The 20,173-nt window shown below is 39.9% G+C and overlaps 2 protein-coding genes across 4 annotated transcripts in view; one reads left to right on the plus strand and one right to left on the minus strand.

Annotated features, from left to right (window-relative positions):
- Nucleotides 1-15,650, minus strand: part of NLN (neurolysin) — a 93,071-nt gene extending 77,421 nt beyond the window's left edge. Inside the window, exon 1 of the mRNA XM_032849525.1 lies at nt 15,493-15,650. Within this exon, the coding sequence (XP_032705416.1) occupies nt 15,493-15,533 (41 nt within the window). The 5' untranslated portion in view covers nt 15,534-15,650. The remainder of the gene's footprint in view (nt 1-15,492) is intronic.
- Nucleotides 15,651-15,778: 128 nt separating this feature from the next.
- Nucleotides 15,779-20,173, plus strand: part of SGTB (small glutamine rich tetratricopeptide repeat containing beta) — a 40,113-nt gene continuing 35,718 nt past the window's right edge. The window contains exons 1-3 of one of the 3 annotated variants that reach the window (XM_032849643.1): nt 15,779-15,948; nt 17,104-17,225; nt 18,646-18,703. In XM_032849643.1, coding sequence (XP_032705534.1) covers nt 17,151-17,225; nt 18,646-18,703 — 133 coding nt within the window. In that variant the 5' untranslated portion in view covers nt 15,779-15,948; nt 17,104-17,150. The remainder of the gene's footprint in view (nt 15,949-17,103; nt 17,226-18,645; nt 18,704-20,173) is intronic. The other 2 variants (XM_032849634.1, XM_032849651.1) reach the window with 2 other exon arrangements.

Consider the following 20,173-nt stretch of genomic DNA (forward strand, 5'->3'; position numbering starts at 1 on the left):
ATGTATCTACGACTTCTTACAAGTTGAATTTGCTGCTCCTCCCATCAAGATGCAACATCAATCTACCCACTTCTTAAACCTGGACTGGCCTTGGGAGTTGCTTTGGCCAGTAGAACGTGGCAGAGTTGATGGTGCTCAGTTCAAGCCTAAGCTTCAGGAGGACTATATACACTTCACCTGGAACCAGGACCATGAGAACAGGTCCGAGTTAGTCTCCTGGAGAATGCAAGAGAATGTAAAAGAGAGCCAAGTGGCCCCAGTTCTTGCCATCCTAGATTTCCAAATATACAAGGCAGCTAAGCAAAGATCAGCAGAACTGCCTACACATCCCACGGCTGATTGTAGGTGCAGAATGAGCCCAATCGGGACCAGAAAAACTGTCCAACAAACAACATTTGGGATGTCTGGGTGGCTCAGTTGTGTAAGGGTCTGCCTTTGGCTCAGGTCATGATCCCAGGGTCCTGGGATGGAGTCCCACATCAGGCTCCCTGCTTAGCAGGGAGCCTGCTTCTCCCTCTGTCTGCTGCTCCCCCTGAAGGTGTGCTCTCTCTCTCTTAAATAAATAAATAAAAATCTTTAAAAAATAAAACCATAACATTTATCAGAAAACATAAACATCTGTCATTATACTCTGCAGAGATTCTGTTGCGTAGCATTATTGTGGCAATAGTAATGTACATAGTCAGGCAATGTTCAAAGTACTCAGTATTTACTCCCCACCATAAAAAGATAATGGGGTAACAGCAAATATATATTGGTCTTTGTTCCTGGTTCCTGGCACTGAGCCTCTAAAACCCTTGTTATTTCCTAAGTGATCAGAGCACTGGATCATCTTTTGCTCTAATATTAGGTTTCTGACCCTGGTTCCCATCACGGGGCTCCTGAAAGCCTTTCAGTTTCTTGGGTGCTAAGAGTGTCTTTTGCTCTGGTGAAGTGACACTGTGTAGGCTCCCTGAATGAGACCTGGTTACTGGAAAGACCGAGCCATGATTAAAAGCCTGGAATTTTCAGCCCTGACCCTCCCCGCCATTCACTTGAGAAGAGAGAAGGGCTGAAAATGGAGTTAATGATAGAACATGCCTACCTCATAAAACCTCCATAAAAATCCCTACAGTATAGGCTTTGAAGAGCTTTCAGTTCGGTGAACATATCCATGTACCAGGAGGGTGATACACCCAACTTCACAGGGACAGAAGCTACAGTGCTCAGGACCCTCCCAGACCTCCCTGTATGGGTCTCTTCATCTGGCTGTTCACCTATATCCTTATAATATCCTTTAATAAACTGGTAAACACGTTTCCTGAGTTCTGGGAACCTCTCTAGCAAATTAATTGAACCAAGGAGGGGGTCATAGGAAGCTCAGATTTATAGTCAATTGGTCAGAAGCACAGGAAACAACATGGACTTGTAACTGGCATGTGGAGTGTGGGGGTCAATCTTCTGCCACCAGCCCTTAACCTGTGGGATCTGACCATATCTCCAGGTAGGCAGCCTCAGAATTGAGGTAAAATGTAGGACACCGAGCTGGTGACTCAGAGAATGGCTTGCTGTGCGGAAAACCTCCACATACATTTGGTGCTTGTTTGGTGTCAGAAGTGAAGACTTCTGTGTGAGTAGTAAAGGGACTCCCAGAAGGAAACTGTTTTTCTAATACAGATGAGTACAGTATTCCCTCACTTGTCTCATATCCTACTCAGCTGTCTGAAACATATTCTATTCTAGTCACAATGGCCTCTTCAATTTCTCAAACACATCAGGCACAGTATCAGTTTCCCATTGAGCCATCTCCTGTCAATTCTATAATTTCGTTTTCACCAATACCCTCTTTTCTGCTTTTCTTTTTGCCCCTGGCACATGTCCCCATTTGACATACTCTACATTTTCCTTAGTTGTCTTTTCCACTAGAACATAAGCTCCATGAACACAAAGATTTTTGGCTGCTTTGTTCATTGCCATTATCATAAAACTAGAGTAATGTTTGGCACATAACAGCCACTCAAAAAATATTTGGTGATGGGCACCTGGGTGGCTCAGTGGGTTAAGCCGCTGCCTTCGGCTCAGGTCATGATCTCAGGTTCCTGGGATCGAGTCCCGCATCGGGCTCTCTGCTCAGCAGGGAGCCTGCTTCCCTCTCTCTCTCTCTCTCTGCCTGCCTCTCTGTTTATTTGTGATCTCTCTCTGTCAAATAAATAAATAAAATCTTTAAAAAAATATATATATTTGGTGAGTGAAAAAATCAGCCAATTAATTTCAATTTACTGATGAAGAAACAGACACAGAGAAATTAAGTAACTCTGCCTGAGATCACAGTACTAGCCAATGGCAGCCACAGGTCCAGATTACTACAGCCTAGTCTAGTCTAGGTTAGAGTGTATACTTACTACCCGCCTTTCTAATGCAGAACTTGGCATATACATATGTACGGTGCTTCTCCCTACAGAAGCTCCCTGCTTTGTCTTAACCAAAGAAGTGATAATATTTAAATCTGAGTAAGTACCATGATGTTTCTGTCCAAAACCAGGAATAAAGAACAATAACAAAAATCTTCCTTTACAACTTTAAAAACTCATTTTTGCAAACAATCTCAGTCTGGCCTTTGTTATTTAAAACTTAAAACCTTTCCTTCAATGGTATTTTTTTTCTAGCAACATTGTCCTAAAATTCAGGGATTTCAATCTACTAGATTTTGGGGGGAGGGAACAGCTGAAATTTTATTTAATTCCAGTTAAGATACATAAATATTGTTAAATTTATGAATAACTATAGTTTAACTTGTCTGACTTTCTAAGACTTCCCATATGAATAAATTCCCACATCAGAAACAAACAAGTTTTTTGGTCTTTAGGTAATAAATCCTGAATTTTCATTAAATAATTAAGCTCAACAAATAAACTCTCAAAAACATGGAAGTAAATGCAAATTATAATAAGAAAACTTTCCACTTAACAAATTGATACAATTAAAGAATAGTAAGATGTCCAGAGTTGGTAAGGTAATGGTGTAGGAAACTAGCATTTATATATTCCACTGATAAGAATGTAATTTCAGTGGAAGGTTTCAGAGAAAACTAGGGTAGTAAGTGTCAAAGGCCTGGAAAATATATATGCCCTTTGATGTACAAATTCCATTGGTAAGAACTTAAACTAATGAAATAATTAAAGGATTTGGCAAAAGACTTAAGAGCAAGAATGTTTATCTAAACACTATTACTCATAGCAGGAAGTGGAAATAGTTATGTCCAAAAGTAGGGATTAATTATCATATATTTTCAAATGGACTACATTGTAACTGTTTATATTTGGAAGGATTTTACATTACATAAAACTTATAAAAATATGGTATAATCCCATATTTGTAAAAAAAAAAAAGTATCTATATGTAGAAAAGATTTTGGGAGCTGTTAACAGTTGCTTCTCCTCGATGGGTGGATTGTGTTTCTTTTGTTTGTAAGTATTTTCTAAGTTTCCTACAATGAACATGCATTGCTGTCATAATTTTTAAAACCAGGTTTTTGGGGGTGCCTGGGTGGCTTAGTGTGTTAAGCCTCTGCCTTCGGCTCAGGTCGTGGTCTCAGGGTCCTGGGATTGAGCCCGCATCCGGCTCTCTGCTGTGCAGGAAGACTGCTTCCCCTCCCACCCCCCTGCCGACCTCTCTGCCTAGTTGTGATCTCTGTCAAATAAATAAATAAAATCTTCAAATAAAAAATAACACAGGTTTTTTTTTTAACTGAATGAGGAAACTAGGATAAACCTATATCCATCTCTCTGTCTATATATATAGATATATATAAATAATTTGGACTAAATACTGCTGAGTCATCTTTCTCTCTCTCTCTCTCTTTTTTTTTTTTTTTTTTTGACAGTGCCATCCATCCCTCACTCTACAGTATATATCAGGTTTTGCTTGGCTCATATTCTGCGCAATCTGGCTGAGAAAGGAGGGGAAATTCACCTGGTTTAATGCTATGGCAACAAAAGTTGAAAGAAAACTTAAGTATCATTTAGTCCAGTTCTTTTCATTTTACAAAATAAGGACCTTGAGAGAGATCCAAGATATTGAGTGATTTACTTAAGGTCACAAGATTATCTGTACAGCAACTACAACCAGTTTTCAGATTCTCTGCCCCTTATTCCCTAGAAATTGGCCTAGAATCCCATCAATCATCTTAACTGTCAAATTGGCTTTGGAAAGAGGATATAGCAGCTCTGCCAACAGAAAAACACAAAAGAAATCATTACGTCAGTAAATAAAAACCTAGTTACTCTTAAAACGCTAAAATGAACTCCCAAGTGTAGGAAGAAACAGAAAAAAATATATCAAGAGAACACCCAAAGCCTTCCATGTTGTCTAGTACTGAATATTTTTGGGAGGACACAGTTTGAAACAAAGATTCTGTGATTAAGGCACTCGCAAGTGCTGTAAGTTAATGACTACTACTGTTATATATGTTGATTAATATTATGCTGTTAAGTAACAAAATAATTGATATAGAACAAATAGAGGCAAGATGGTGGAGTTGTAGCAGATTGAGATGACATAAGGTCACAGGAATTCAGCTAGTTATCAAACCATTCTGAACACCTACAAACCCAACAGGACATTGAAGAGAAGAAGAGCAGCAATTTTAGAAACAGAAAACTGACCACTTTCTGAAAGGTAGAACATGTGGAGAAGTGAATCTGAAGCAATAGGAAGATAGACCATGGGTTGAGGGGCCGGCTCCCAGCGAGCAGTGGAGCAGTGGAGCACAAAATTCGAACTTTTAGAAGTCTTCTCCACTGAGGGACATCGTTCCAGAGGCTAAGTGGGGGTGGAACCCTCATAGGGACAGTTTGGTCTCGGTTCCCGCAGGGTCACAGAAGCATCAGGGATGTGTGAGTGTAGCAGAGCCCCCAGATATTGGAGCGGGGAAGCCGGCTACAGAGATGGAGCCAGGGAGTGAGCTCTCAGCTCAGGTATACCTTAAACTGCTCTGTGGCCCAGTCAGGACACTGCTCTTTGAGCAGGGACCCCCCCCCCCAAGTGGCAGATCCAGGAAGACCCACCTTCCTCCGCTGAAGAGCAGAGCGGCAGGAATCTGCTGGGTTTGGAGACTCCAAACGGGGCTGTGTTCCAGAAACAGAAACGTTGGTCACACGCTGAGTGAGCTTGGAGCATGGTAGGAGATGGGAGTGATTGACTGCTTTTCTCTGAGGGTGCACTGAGGAGTGGGGCCCTAAGCTCTTGGCTCCTCCGGGCTGGAGATTGGGAGGCTGCCATTTTCAGGACTTCATTCCCGTCCTCCACAGCTCTACCAAAAGCATTCAGGGAACAAAAGCTCCCAAGAGCAAATCTGAGCAGATTACTTAGCTCCGCCCCTGGCAAGCGCAGCACAATTCAGCCTCAGGCAAAGACATTTGAGAATCACAGCAACAGGTCCCGCCCCCAGAAGATCAGCAGGAACATCCAGCCAAGACCAAGCTCACATATCAAGGAGAACAGCAGAATTCCAGAGGAGGGGAAAACAAAGCATGGAATTCATGGCTTTCTCCCATGATTCTTTAGTCTTGCAAGGTTAATTAAATTCTTTTAATTTTATTTTTTTCTTATTATAATTTTTTTAACTTTTCCTCTTTCCTCTTTTAATGTTTTTTTAACTAGTTTATCTTAACAATACCTTTCTAAAACAATCTTTTTAACCTTCATTATTATAGTAATATTTTATTCTTCATTGTATCTAACTTAATTTTTGATACATATAGGTTTTTTCTTCTAAAAAATTTTGGGGGGCACCTGGGTGGCTCAGTGGGTTAAGCCACTGCCTTTGGCTCAGGTCATGATCTCAGGGTCCTGGGATCGAGTTCCGCATCGGGCTCTCTGCTCAGCAGGGTGCCTGCTTCCCTCTCTCTCTCTCTCTGTCTACCTCTCTGTCTACTTGTGATCTCTCTCTGTCAAATAAATAAATAAAATCTTTAAAAAAAAAATTGGGGGGATACAATTTCTTCTAATAGATCAAAATATGCCCTAAATCTAGCACAGGGCTTTGTGCTAGTCTCCAGACTGAGAAAATTCTCTCTTCTTTTTCTTTCTTTTTCCAACCAATTTATTGTATCAATTCATTTTTTAGAATTTTTAAAAAAAATTTCATCTTTACAGTCATATGCCATCCCTTCATCATGTTTACCCTTATTTTTGGGATATATATATATATATAGAAGTTTTTCTTTCCTTAAGATTTTGGGAGGTAGTCTTCTAACAGACCAAAATACACCCAAAATCAAGTGGATGGCTCTGTTCTACTCACCAGCCTAATATATATATATATATATATAAATAATATATATGTATGTGTATATATATTTTTTTTTAATAAAAAAAAATTTTTTTTTATTTTTTTTTTACCCCCTTTCTCCCCCCCCCCCCAATTTCGGGTCTCTTCTGATCTGGTTAGCATACATTTTTCTGGAATCCTTGCCACCCTTTTAGTATTTTATTCTCACATTCATATATTCTTATCTGGATAAAATGACAAGGTGGAAAAACTCACCACAAAAAAAAGAACAAGAAGCAGTACCAAAGTCTAGTGACCTAATCAATATGGACATTGGTAATATGTCAGATCTAGAGTTCAGAATCATGATTCTCAAGGTACTAATCGGGCTGAAAAATGGCATGCAAGATATTAGAGAAACCCTGTCTGGAGAAATAAAAGCCCTTTCTGGAGAAATAAAAGAACTAAAATCTAACCAAGCTGAAATCAAAAAAGCTATTAATGAGGTGCAATAAAAAATGGAGGCTCTTACTGCTAGGATAAATGAAACAGAAGAGAGAATTAGTGATACAGAAAACCAAATGATGGAGAATAAAGAAGCTGAGCAAAAGAGAGACAAACAACTACTGGATCACGAGGGGAGAATTTGAGAGATAAGTGATATCATAAGACGAAACAATATGAGAATAATTGGGATTCCTGAAGACGAAGAAAGAGAAAGGGAGGCAGAAGGTATACCTGAGCAAATTATTCTAGAGAATTTCCTTAATATGGCAAAGGGAACAACATCAAAATCCAGGAGGCACAGAGAACCCCCATCAAAAGCAATAAAAATCCACACCCTGTCATCTAATAGTAAAACTTACAAGTCTCAGTGACAAAGACAAAACCCTTAAAGCAGCTCGGGAAAAGAAGTCTGTAACATACAATGGTAAAAATATTAGATTGGCAGCAGACTTGTCCACAGAGACCTGGAAGGCCAGAAAGAACTGGTATGATATATTCAGAGCATTAAATGAGAAAAACATGCAGCCAAGAATACTATATCCACCCAGGCCATCATTGAAAATAGAAGGAGAGATAAAAAGCTTCCAGGAAAAACAAAACTAAAAGAATTTGTAAACACCAAACCACCCCTACAGTAAATATTGAAAGGGGTCCTCTAAGCAAAGAGAGAGCCTAAAAGTAGTAGACCAGGAAGGAACAGAGACAATATACAGTAACAGTCACCTTACAGGCAATACAATAGCACTAAATTAATATCTTTCAATAGGTACCCTGAATATAAATGGGCTAAATGCCCCAATCAAAAGACACAGGGAATCAGAATGGATAAAAAAGCAAAACCCATCAATATGCTGTCTGCAAGAAACTCATTTTAGACCCGAAGACACCTCCAGATTTAAAGTGAGGGGGTGGAAGACAATTTACCATGCTAATGGAATACAAAAGAAAGCTGGGATGGCAATCCTTCTATCAGATAAATTAGACTTAAAGCCAAAGAGTATAATAACAGATGAGGAAGGACACTATATCATACTCAAAGGGTATTTCCAACAAAAAGATCTAACAATTGTAAATATCTATGCCCCTAATATGGGAGTAGCCAACTATATAAACCAATTAATAACAAAATCAAAGAAACACATCAACAATAATACAATAATAGTAGGGGATTTTAACACCCCCCTCATTGATATGGATAGATCATCCAAGCAAAAGATCCACAAGGAAATAAAGGCCTTAAATGACACACTGGACCAGATGGACATCACAGATATATTTAGAACATTACATCCCCAAAATACAGAATACATACTCTTCTCTAATGCACATGGAACATTCTCCAGAATAGATCACATCCTGGGTCACAAATCAGGTCTCACCTCGTACCAAAAGACTGGGATCATTCCGTGCATATTTTGATACCACAATGCTCTGAAGCTAGAACTCAATCACAAGTAGGATGCTAAAGAGCATCCTACTAAAGAATGAATGGGTCAACCAGGAAATTAAAGAAGAATTGAAAAAATTCATGGAAACAAATGATAGCGAAAACACAACTGTTCAAAATCTGTGGGACACAGCAAAGTCAATCCTGAGAGGAAAACATATAGCGATACAAGTCTTTCTCAAGAAACAAGAAAGGTCTCAAATACACAACCTAACCCTACACCTAAAGGAGCTGGAGAAAGAACAGCAAAAAAAAGCCTGAATCCAGCAGAAGAGAAATAATAAAGATCTGAGCAGAAATCAATGAAATTGTATCCAAAAAAACCGGTAGAGCAAATCTACGAAACTAGGAGCTGGTTCTTTGAAAGAGTTAGTAAGATTGATAAACCCATGGCCAGACTTATCAAAAATAAAAGAGAATGGACCCAAATAAATAAAATCATGAATGAAAGAGGGGAGATCACAATCAACACCAAAGGAATAAAAACAAGCATAAGAACATATTATGATCAAGTATATGTAGCAAATTTGACAATCTGGAAGAAATGGATGCATTCCTAGAGACATATAAACTACCACAACTGAATCAGGAAGAAATAGAAAACCTGAACAGACCCATAACCAGTAAGGACATTGAAGCAGTCATCAAAAATCTCCCAATAGGGGCGCCTGGGTGGCTCAGTGGGTTAAAGCCTCTGCCTTCGGCTCAGGTCATGATCCCAAGGTCCTGGGATCGAGCCCCGCATCAGGCTCTCTGCTCCGCAGGGAGCCTGCTTCCTCCTCTCTCTCTCTCTGCCTGCCTCTCTGCCTGCTTGTGATCTCTGTCTGTCAAGTAAATAAATAAAATCTTAAAAAAAAAAAAAAATCTCCCAATAAACAAGAGCCCAGGGCCAGATGGCTTCCCAGGGGAATTCTACCAAATATTTAGAGAAGAATCAATACCTATTCTCCTGAAACTGTTCCAAAAAATAGAAATGGAAGGAAAACTTCCAAACTCATTTTATGAGGCCAGCATTACCTTGATCGCTAAACCAGACAAAGATGCCATCAAAAAAGAGAATTACAGACCAATATCCTTGATGAACACAGATAGGAAAAATTCTCACTAAAATACTAGCTAATAGGATCCAACAGTACATTAAAAGGATTATTCATCACGACCAAGTGGGATTTATTCCTGGGATGCAAGGTTGGTGCAACATTCACAAATCAACCAATGTGATATAATACATTAATAAGAGAAAGAACAAGAACCATATGATACTCTCAATAGATGCTGAAAAAGCATCTGACAAAGTACAACATCCTTTCTTGATCAAAACTCTTCAAAGTGTAGGGATAGAGAGTACATACCTCAAAATCATCAAAGCCATCCATCAAAAACCCATAGCGAATATCATTCTCAATGGAGAAAAACTTAGAGCTTTTCTGTTTAGGTCAGGAATATAGCAGGGATGTCCATTACCACCACTGTTATTCAACATAGTACTAGAGGTCCTAGCCTCAGCAATCAGACAACTAAAAGAATTAAAGGCATCCAAATCAGCAAAGAAGAAGTCAAACTATCACTCTTTGCAGATGATATGGTACTTTATGTGGAAAACCCAAAAGACTCCACTCTAAATCTGCTAGAATTTGTACAGGAATTCAGTAAAGTATCAGGATATAAAATCAATGCACAGAAATCAGTTGCATTTCTATACACCAACAAGAAGACAGAAGAAAGAGAAATTAAGGAGTCGATCCCATTTACAATTGCACCCAAAACCTTAACATACCTAGGAATAAACCTAACCAAAGAGGCAAAGAATCTGTACTCAGAAAACTATAAAGTACTCATGAAAGAAACTGAGGAAGACACAAAGAAATGGAAAAATATTCCATGCTTATGGATTGGAAGAACAAATATTGTGAAAATGTATATGCTACCTGAAGCAATCTACACGTTTAATGCAATCCCTATCAAAATACCATCCTTTTTTTTTTTTTTTTCAAAGAAATGGAACAAATAATCCTAAAATTATTTGGAACCAGAAAAGACCTTGAATAGCCAGAGGAATGTTGAAAAAGAAAGCCAAAGTTGGTGGCATCACAATTCCAGACTTCAAGCTCTATTACAAAGCTATCATCATCAAGACAGTATGGTACTGGCCAAAAACAGACATATAGATCAGTGGAACAGAATAGAGAACCCAGAAATAGGCCCTCAACTCTATGGTCAACTAATCTTTGACAAAGCAGGAAAGAATGTCCAATGGAATAAAGACAGTCTCTTCAACAAATGGTGCTAGGAAAATTTGGACAGCCACCTGCAGAAAAATGAAACTGGACCATTTCCTTACACCACACACAAATATAGACTCAAAATGGATGAAAGACCTCAATGTGAGAAAGGAATCCATCAAAATCCTTGAGATCACAGGCAGCAACCTCTCAACCTCAGCCGCAGCAACTTCTTCCTAGAAACATCGCTAAAGGCAAGGGAAGCAAGAACAAAAATGAACTATTGGGACTTCATCAAGATCAAAAGCTTTTGCACAGCAAAGGACACAGTCAACAAAACCAAAAGACAACTGAAAAAATGGGAGAAGATATTCGCAAATGGTATATCAGATAAAGGGCTAATATCCAAAATCTAAAAGAACTTATCATACTCAAAACCAAACAACAAATAATCTAATCAAGAAATGGGCAGAGGACATGAACAGACATTTCTGCAAAGAAGACATCCAGATGGCCAGCAGACACATGAAAAAGTGCTCTACATCACTCGGGATCAGGGAAATACAAATCAAAACCACAATGAGATACCACCTCACACCAGTCAGAATGGCTAAAATTAACAAGTCAGGAAATGACAGATGCTGGTGAGGATACAAAGAAAGGGGAACCCTCCTACACTGCTGGTAGGAATGCAGGCTGGTGCAGCCACTCTAGAAAACAGCATGGAGGTTCCTCAGAAACTTGAAAATAGGGCTACCCTACGACCCAGGAATCACACTACTGGGTATTTACCCTAAAGATACAAATGTAGTGATCCAAAGGGGCACATGTACCCAAATGTTTATAGCAGCAATGTGTATAATAGCCAAATTATGTAAGGAACCTAGACTCTCCATCAGCAGATGAATGGATAAAGAAGATGTGGTATGTATGTATGTATATGTATAATGGATTATGCAGCCATCAAAAGAAATCAAATCTTGCCATTTGCAATGAAGTGGATGGAACTAGAGGGTATTATGCTGAGTGAAATAAGTCAATCAGAGAAAGACAATTATCATATGATCTCCCTGATATGAGGAATTTGAGAGGCAAAGTGGGGGTTTCAGGGGTAGGGAAGGAAAAAATGAAACAAGATGGGATTGGGAGACAAACCATAAGAGACTCTTAATCTCACTAAACAAACTGAGGATTGCCGGATGTAGAGGGATACAGAGAGGGTGGTTGGGTTATGGACACTGGGGAGGGTATGTGCTATAGTGAGTGCTATGAAGTGTTTAAGTCTGACGATTCACAGACCTGTACCCCTGGGGCAAATAATGCTTTATATGTTAATAAAAAAACTAAAAATAAAATTTAAAAATGGGGAGGGTATGTGCTATAGTGAGTGCTGTGAAGTGTGTAAGCCTGATGATTCACAGACCTGTACTCCTGGGGCTAATAATTCATTATATGTTAATGAAAAAAATAGTTGATATATTTGGTTGGCTACCAGCTTCTAATAAGATAATAGTTTCATGGCTTATATTTATTTTCTTCCATGCATATAAAAAGAATCCGAGTAACACATATCAGTGGTTCTCAAAGTGTGTTCTGTAGTCCTTGCAGGTGGGAATATGGGGAGGGGTCCTTGAGAGCATTTCAAGTTGTACATCATGATAATGGTATGATATTATTTACTTTTTTCACTTGGTCGACATTTGTACTGATGGTAAGAAGCAATGGTAGATGTAATTGTTGGCTCCTTTGAAGATGTCAAGGAAGTGGCACCGATCTAAGCAGTCATCACATTCTTCACTGCCACTGACTCATGCTAAAAATGTCAATTTCACTTTCATTAAATAGTAAAATAATTTTATTAAATCTCAATGACTGAATGATATGTGTGGCAAAGTATGTATAAAGCACTTCTGCTGTATACTTGAGCACAAGGGCCGTCCAGAAGATTTGGTTGCTCAAACCAAAAGCACTGTGCAAGTGATTAACTTGTGAGCTGAAATAGTTGCTTTTCCCATGGAACATTATTTGTACTTGAAAAGACGAGTGACAGACAAAAACTATGATTGATCAGACTGAAGTATCCAGCAGAAGTGCTCCCAAAATTATAACAAAGTCAGACTGTCACTTCAAGGAACTGATAGTATTTGTTACCAGTGATAAAATTTCAGCTTTCAAATGAAAATTACAATTTTGAAAACTGTATCTGCCACTGTGAGCTGACCAACTTCCTAATACTTCAAGCCATTTATGGTGGGGTAGATGTTATAAAGGAATACGATATGATATTGTATAATGTAATGTGTCAATATCAGGAAGATCTGCATAACACAGTGTACTGCTATTTTCCAAGTAACCAATATTTGATATTAGAAAATCATGTATGTGTAAAAGATCCATTTAAAATCCACTTAAAAGATCCATTTAAAACCCAAGACAGACACATGGATTTTAATGTAACAGAATACGAAAAGTACATTGATCATTTCATACTCTGCAATGCAACTCATCTTTAAACAACAACTTGTCAAACTTTGGTGTGATATAAATATCAGGGCATATCAATGATCACTTTTTTTAAAATCCATGATCACTTAAAAAAAAACTGTTAAATACTCCCATTTCTCCAATTACATATAAGTGAGAGGAGGGATTTTCTTTATCTTCTTCAACCAAAACAAAAAAGTAATCAAATGCAGAAGGAGATGTAAGAATCCAGCTATTTTCTGTTAAGTTACACATTTGTTTTGCACAAGTGTGAAACAATGCCACTCCTAGGATAGTTTTTATAAAAAACAAAAACAGAAATCAAATGTTGAAGACGATATAGAGAAGATGGGACTCTTGTTCACCGCTGACAGGAATGTAAAATGGTACAAGTGCTATGAGAAACATAGTGGTTTCTCAAAAAATTTAATACAGAATTATCATATGGATCCACTAATTCTAAGTATACCTGCCAAAGAACTGAAAGGAGAGATTCAAAAACAGATTTGTGCACATCTGTGATCATAGCAGTATTATTTAAAACAGCCAAAAGATGGAAATCCAAATGACCATGGACAGGTGAATAAACAAAAAAAAATGTGGTATATTGATAACAATGGAATATTACTCAGCCTTAAAAAGGAAGAAAATTCTGACAAGTTACAACAGGGATGAACCTTAAAAACATGCTAACTCAAATAAGCCAGTCATAAAAAAATAAATATTGCATGATTCCACTTGTATGAGGTACCTAATACAGTCCAAATCATAAAGACAGAAAGAATAGTGATCACCAGGGATGGGAAAGAACGAAAGGAGGAGTTAGTTTGGGATAATGAGTAAGAACTGGAGATGGTTAATGGTAATGGTAATGGTTGTACAACTATATGAATGTTCTTAATGTCACTGAATTGTGCATTTTTTTTTTAAGATTTTATTTATTTATTTGACAGATAGAGATCACAAGTAGGCAGAGAGGCGGGCAGAGAGAGAGAGGAGGAGGCAGGTTCCCTGCTAAGCAGAGAGCCCGATGTGGGGCTTGATTCCAGGACACTGGGACCATGACCTGAGCCGAAGGCAGAGGCTTTAACCCACTGAGCCACCCAGGCGCCCCGAATTGTGCACTTAAAAATAATTAAAATGGCAAATTTTATGTTACGTATATTTTACAACCATAAAAAGAACCCACAAAAACTGAAGGAAAAAAAAGAAACCAAACAGCAATTCCACTTTCTTACTGATTTTTTTTGGGAGGAGTTTTGGAAAAGTTATTTTTCATTAAAAATGTTATTTGTGCCGGTAATGAGTTTATTACATTTTTTTTTACATAAACTAATACTTTAAAAATCCCTCAATTTTCATTTCTAATATGGTAAATATGGAGAGTTATAACCAACATAAACAGAAGCTCTTAGGTCCTCAGTAATTTTTGCAAGGTAAAGGGGTCCTGAGACTAAAAAGTCTGAGAAGCGCTGTCTTGCACAAAATTTATTCTCTTCTCACACCTGCATTATGTGAGTATCTTCATTTGTCCCAACAAATAGATGCATTTGAAGCTGTATCACTTGCAGTCTGCAGACTAAAAGGACAGTGTGAAATATGGTAAAAATCATCACATTATCTCTTTATATACTGTCCCTTGGAAGCACCATAATTACAGGGACTGAGCAACACAAAGCTCCACACAGATAAGTGGTCATATACAATAGAAAACTGTCAAAAAGCTCAAATGTTGAACATTTTCCAAAGTAGTTCTGTAAATATCTAGCAAGAAACACATATTTCCTTTTTTTTTTTTTCTGTTGGATCGTCATTAGGATTTACAGTTCCAGGCTGGATTTGGGGATGGAGGTGGTAGAGGCATTGTTTCCGAAAACCACTCCATCTAGTGCATCCGTGCAAAGAATTTAATTCTCTCACCATCTTGCTACTGGTCTGTGGCAGAGGGGTGTGGCTTGGGAGCTAGGAAGCAATCCAAAACAGCAGCTGAGGCTGCCCCAAACCGTGTCCTAGCAAAAATTTCCACCATTTTGGGCCAAGTCAATTTGCCCCAGCAAGAGGCCTAATGTTTTATGGGGAAGAGGTAAATAAAAAGGAAATTAGAGAGCATGGACGGAAATAAGCAGCAAAACCATAACGGTTTCACGTGCGTGTTTGTTAAACGATTTGTATGCTAATGATATGCGCGAGGGGCAAATTAGAATCGCTATTCCTGAGTCTACAGCTGCCGGCACTTTTAATAAGAGGTCTGCAGTTCTGGATGCGGGACAGAAGTCAAATGCTTTTCTTATCCGAACCATCTTTCTGCATTCATTTTGGGCCAGGCCTGCGACCAGTCTCGCGGACTGCAGCTGAGACACTCCCAAACAAAGGGAATGAATGTCCTCCCGAGGAAGAGGAGGAGGGAAAGGTGGCCCTAAGTGGCCGCGCCAGGTGTCCCTCAGGGTAGAGCATGCAACCACGGGGATGAAAGTCTCAGGAGCGTCGGAGGGGTGCGCTCGGGAAAGGCTGACCACGGGCACCCGGCACAGACCGGACCACGCCCGGCCCACAGTCAAGGTTAACCCGCGCACGGGAGGTACCTGTGGAGGCCTCGCACAGCCGAAAGGCACTGGGCGATCATGGGACGGCCGAGAGGCGGCTGCGGGCGCGTTGTCCTCCGGTTTCGGGTGGGGGAGCCGAGAGTCGGCCTACAGGAGGAGGCAACAGCTGCAGCTGCGACCAGCCCTGTCCGCGCCCTCCCACGTGCGGCAGCCCCACGCCGGCGCCCAGTTCGGCCCCGCCCCCCCCGACTTGCGCCCCGCCCCGCGCGCCTTGCGCCACCTGGGGGGCGGTTCTGGCGAGACCCAGTGGCCGGGAGCCCAGCGCGCAGCCGGGTGGGCTGAGGGGCGGCGGCTGCTTGGGAGCCGGGGAAGTTTGGGCGACCGTGGGCAGTGCTGCCATCCGGAGCCAGGTTGAAGCCGGAGGACCAGGGGGCGGGCGTACCGGCTTACGGACGCCCCCAGGCCCGCTGCCACTGTGTCGCGTCCTCTCGCCTGGTAAGGGGCTTCTGTCTGGGATGGGTGCGTCTCCCACCGCCCAAAGCTGGGGCCTGCACCGCGCACCCGCAGCAAACCCCGTCTGGGCCAAAGCGAGGCCCGGGTACTGAAGGGAGGGAGAAGGAGGTCGATATCCTCTGGGGAGAAGCCTGGAGGAGGTTGAATATCTTCGTTTCCCCTTTTCTTTCTTTTCTTTTTCTTTCTTTCTTTCTTTTTTTTTTTTTTTTTCCCACCTTCTGCCCTGGACCCTATTTAGCACTTGCAACCCCATGGCCTAAAGCCTGGGCTTGCCTTTAAAATAAGCCCAGAAATAATAAACATCCTGGCGGCGGGTACCACACCCTGGCTTTGGATTAGGGAACCTGGGGAACAGATGGATGATGCGATTTAGTGGAAATAAGCCATTAAGGCCGGCTGGCCCTGCGCCACTGTTTGGATGCGATAGTATTCCATGTGAATGAACATGACCGGGAGCTTCCAGCTTGTCCACGAGAGCAGAGCTACCGCAGATAGCGTTGGTCGGTGTGTAGTATCCATCGACTTAGGCAATGATTTTCCGACATGTCTTGTTTAAAAAAGAAATACCATTTTTATTAAGAATGACATTCAGTGGTTGAACGACCTTTCATTAATGTATTTCCTCCTCAAATAACAGTCTAAGCCTACAAAAGTTGATGCAGGGTAAATTATACATACATTTTTAAAAAATCTAATGAAATAGAGGAGGATGGTCATTTTAGACGAGCTTCTGAGTCAGCAGTATGAAATCTCCCTGAACTTAGTACTGAGGCCTTTTGGGGATTTCTATATCTGTATCTATTCTCCTGTCCTGATCTGTATCTGTACTATACATGCTGTTAAGATACAGTGAGATATTCAGTGAGTGTCTGAGCTTGTGTTCTACATGTTTTGAGGACGATTTTACTTTTGCAGGTTTTAACATAATTTAATACTACTGGGTATAAGTGAAAATATGTAATACCTTACCATAACAATACTTTGTGTTCTCCTGAGTCTTTAAAAACAAGAATGAAGGTAATAAAAGTTTTGTTTTTGCTTTTTACTTTCTGTGTAATTTATAACCTTGTTATTTATAACCTTACTGATCAATTCTTTAACATAACTTAGATCACTGTTTTCCTTTTTCTTATCAAGGAAAAGTGTTTAAGCTTTTAAAATGTCATCTATCAAGCACTTAGTTTATGCTGTTATTCGTTTCTTACGGGAACAAAGTCAGATGGATGCTTATACTTCAGATGAACAAGAAAGTTTGGAAGGTAGGCACCTGCTCTTCCTGTTAATTTGTGTTATGATTGTAAACAAAGACTAAAATAACTGTAAGCCTGACTTTATGATCTATTATAACAAAATTAAAATATTTTATTGATCTTTCAAGAAGAGAGATTGTGTTTCCATTTTCTGAGGCTTGTTTTAATTAACAGCACAATATGAGGACAATTGTTCATTTATTGAACAACTGTTATGTGTCAGAACTATGTTGTTCATACTGTAGGGAATTTTTTCTCTATGGTAACTGTTAAGTTAGTATTATCCTCACTTAACAGAAAATGAAATGAAACCAGATAGATTAAGTGACATAACAGTGAAATGTGGCCAAGTTGAGATTTAAATCCTGGTTTTTACTCTGAAGATCTTGTCTCTTCCTAATAGGAAAGCATCTCGTTTAGAATCAATACCAGAAAATACCTTAGTCATCATAAAAGCAATATATTAACATGTAATAATTGCATCACAATTAAGCTCTGACAACTTTCTATTTGGCGATTTGAAAATGAGAGGATTTCACTGTTGTTTGTATGAGCTTTAAATATTAGACTTGGTAATCTGTGAAGTTGAACAGGACTTGGATGATAGCATCACGTGTTTCCCTGAACACCATCTTTTCTGCTTCACATTTATGCATTATAAGATTTAAATTCAGTATAACCCTAAAAAAAGGTAGAATTCTGCAGATAGGGTTGTGGAGGTTCAGTGAGTATAGCTTCCTTGTGGCCTAAAGACTTAATTATTGCAATGAGACAGTACATTTGGGAGAATTTAATAGATATCATACAATTTGATTTTGCCATCTTGAAATTATTTCTCCTATAAAGGGGATACCTCTATTAATTTCAGTAAGCACTTCCATTGTGAAGTGCTTTTGGTAAGCACTTCCATTGCTTTTAAGAGGTGGGGATGAAAATTGGGCATTTGCTCTAAATCTGCTTGCAATCTGGTAAGACACTGTCTTTCCAGGTGGCAGTGAGAGGAGCAGGTGACACACAGTTGGAGAACATTGCAGTTGGTTCATTTCATATTAAGATCTTTTTGTCCTCCTTAGTGGTTAAACTATGTGAAGGTAAAGGTGACTGGTTATCTAAAGAAAACATTGGTTATGGTTGTCCAGTAGCAAACAGATAAATACAATCATTTAATAGAAGATTTTTTTTCTAATCAAAGGCAGTATAATACATATTTCTAAGGACCAGAAAGAATATTGAGGGTTTTTTTTTTTTTAAATCAAGATGTTATGTCCTATTTTTAGGATGGCCTTCAGCCAAAAATATGTGCCTTCAGCTGTTTGTTATATATGGCAGCCAGAAATGGTGCCAATTGTTTTTGACCGACCCCTATTTTTGACTCTGTGAGTCTAATTTAATTGAGTATGAAATCATGTGAAGTCTGCCCACCTTCTAGACATTTAAAAAAGCCCTAGAAGAGGAGCCTCAGTTCTCGTACCAGCCTTACCATAGTGGTAAGTTTTTACAGTCTTATCAGCTTTGAGCTTTTTCATCAGAAAATGTCACCCACTCCTAATTGTTGTCATTTCCTGACATCTGTTTCATGTGCTCCTGCTCCCTGTCACTCTCTCTAGTACTAATCTGTCTGAATTTTTGGCAATTGCAATGACCTCAAAGGTGTTTCTTTCAGTTCTCTCAGCACTCTGTTCCTTGACCTGCTTGTCCTCCAGTGATCTCAACCGCTGAGCAGCATGGCCATACCCTAGACTAGTGGTTCTGAACTCAAGGTGGTTTTGTTTGGGGATATTCTTGACTATCACCACTGAGTGGTATTACTGGCATCTAGTGGGTAGAGGCCATGGATACTGCTAAACGTCCTATAATGCACAGTATGGCCTCCAAGAACAAAGTCCAAACTGCCAGTAGTGCCAAGGGTGAGGAACTGTTCCCTGGACCTTCTCATTTCTGAAACTGCATTCTCTCCATCATCTCTATTGTAAACATTTCACATCCTGACCAGCACTGCCTGTCTTTGCGGTTCACTCCCTACCCCAATAATTCTTTAACCCAAGAGTATCTCCAGTCTATTGATCCCTTACCCTTCACACCCTCTTCCATGGTTCATCATTATGTTCATGCCCTTGTATCTATCTCTCCCTTTCTTGCAAAACCTGACCTTTTTTAAATTCAGCTCTCCACCAGCTCTGTGTTCATATCCATGTGACTGTGTATAGATGGAGCAAACCATACAACTTTGCCAATTGGTTCCTCTTTGGATTCATGATCATGAGCCTCAAGTGGACGTTTAATGCTGCCTGGCAATCTTGCTGTCTCTTCCAAGTTCATGCACACTTTTGTTCTCCTAGACCACTACTTTAACACTTTTTCTCCTGTCTTCTCAAACCCTCAAATGACCTTCCCTATGCGCACTTTTAGTTGCTGACCTTGCTTCCTACTCCACCAAGAAAGTTCAAGTAATAAGAAGACAACTTCCACAGACTCCCCCTGCCCCATCTATCCGCACACCAGCATCTATACTCTCACACACTCTGCCTGCCTGCCCAGATATGGTCATAGTATGCCATGAACTAAATATTTGTGTTTTCTTGAAATTCGTATGTTAATACCTAACCCATTGTGATGGTATTAGGAGGTGGGGTCTTCCTGATCAGGGTTAGTGCTCTTCTAAGAGACCCCAGAGAGCTCCTTTGCTCCTTCTACCATGTGAGGACACAGTGAAGAGACACAGTCTGGGAACCAGAAAGCAGGTCTTCACTAGACTCTGAATTTGCTAGCCTCCAGAACTATGAGAAATAAATTTCTGTTGTTTATAAGCCACCTAGTCTATGGTGTTCTGTTAGAGCAACCCAAACAGACTAAGACACTGTAGATGAACTATCCACTGTCTTTTCTAAATGAAACCTCTCTCTTGACACATGGGATCTGATTCTATCCTGCCTCACCTCCGAGTTATCGCTCGAGTT

Source organism: Lontra canadensis, unplaced genomic scaffold (assembly GCF_010015895.1).
Source record: "Lontra canadensis isolate GAN:19392208 unplaced genomic scaffold, GSC_riverotter_1.0 scaffold4, whole genome shotgun sequence".
NCBI classification, from domain to species: Eukaryota; Metazoa; Chordata; class Mammalia; order Carnivora; family Mustelidae; genus Lontra; species Lontra canadensis.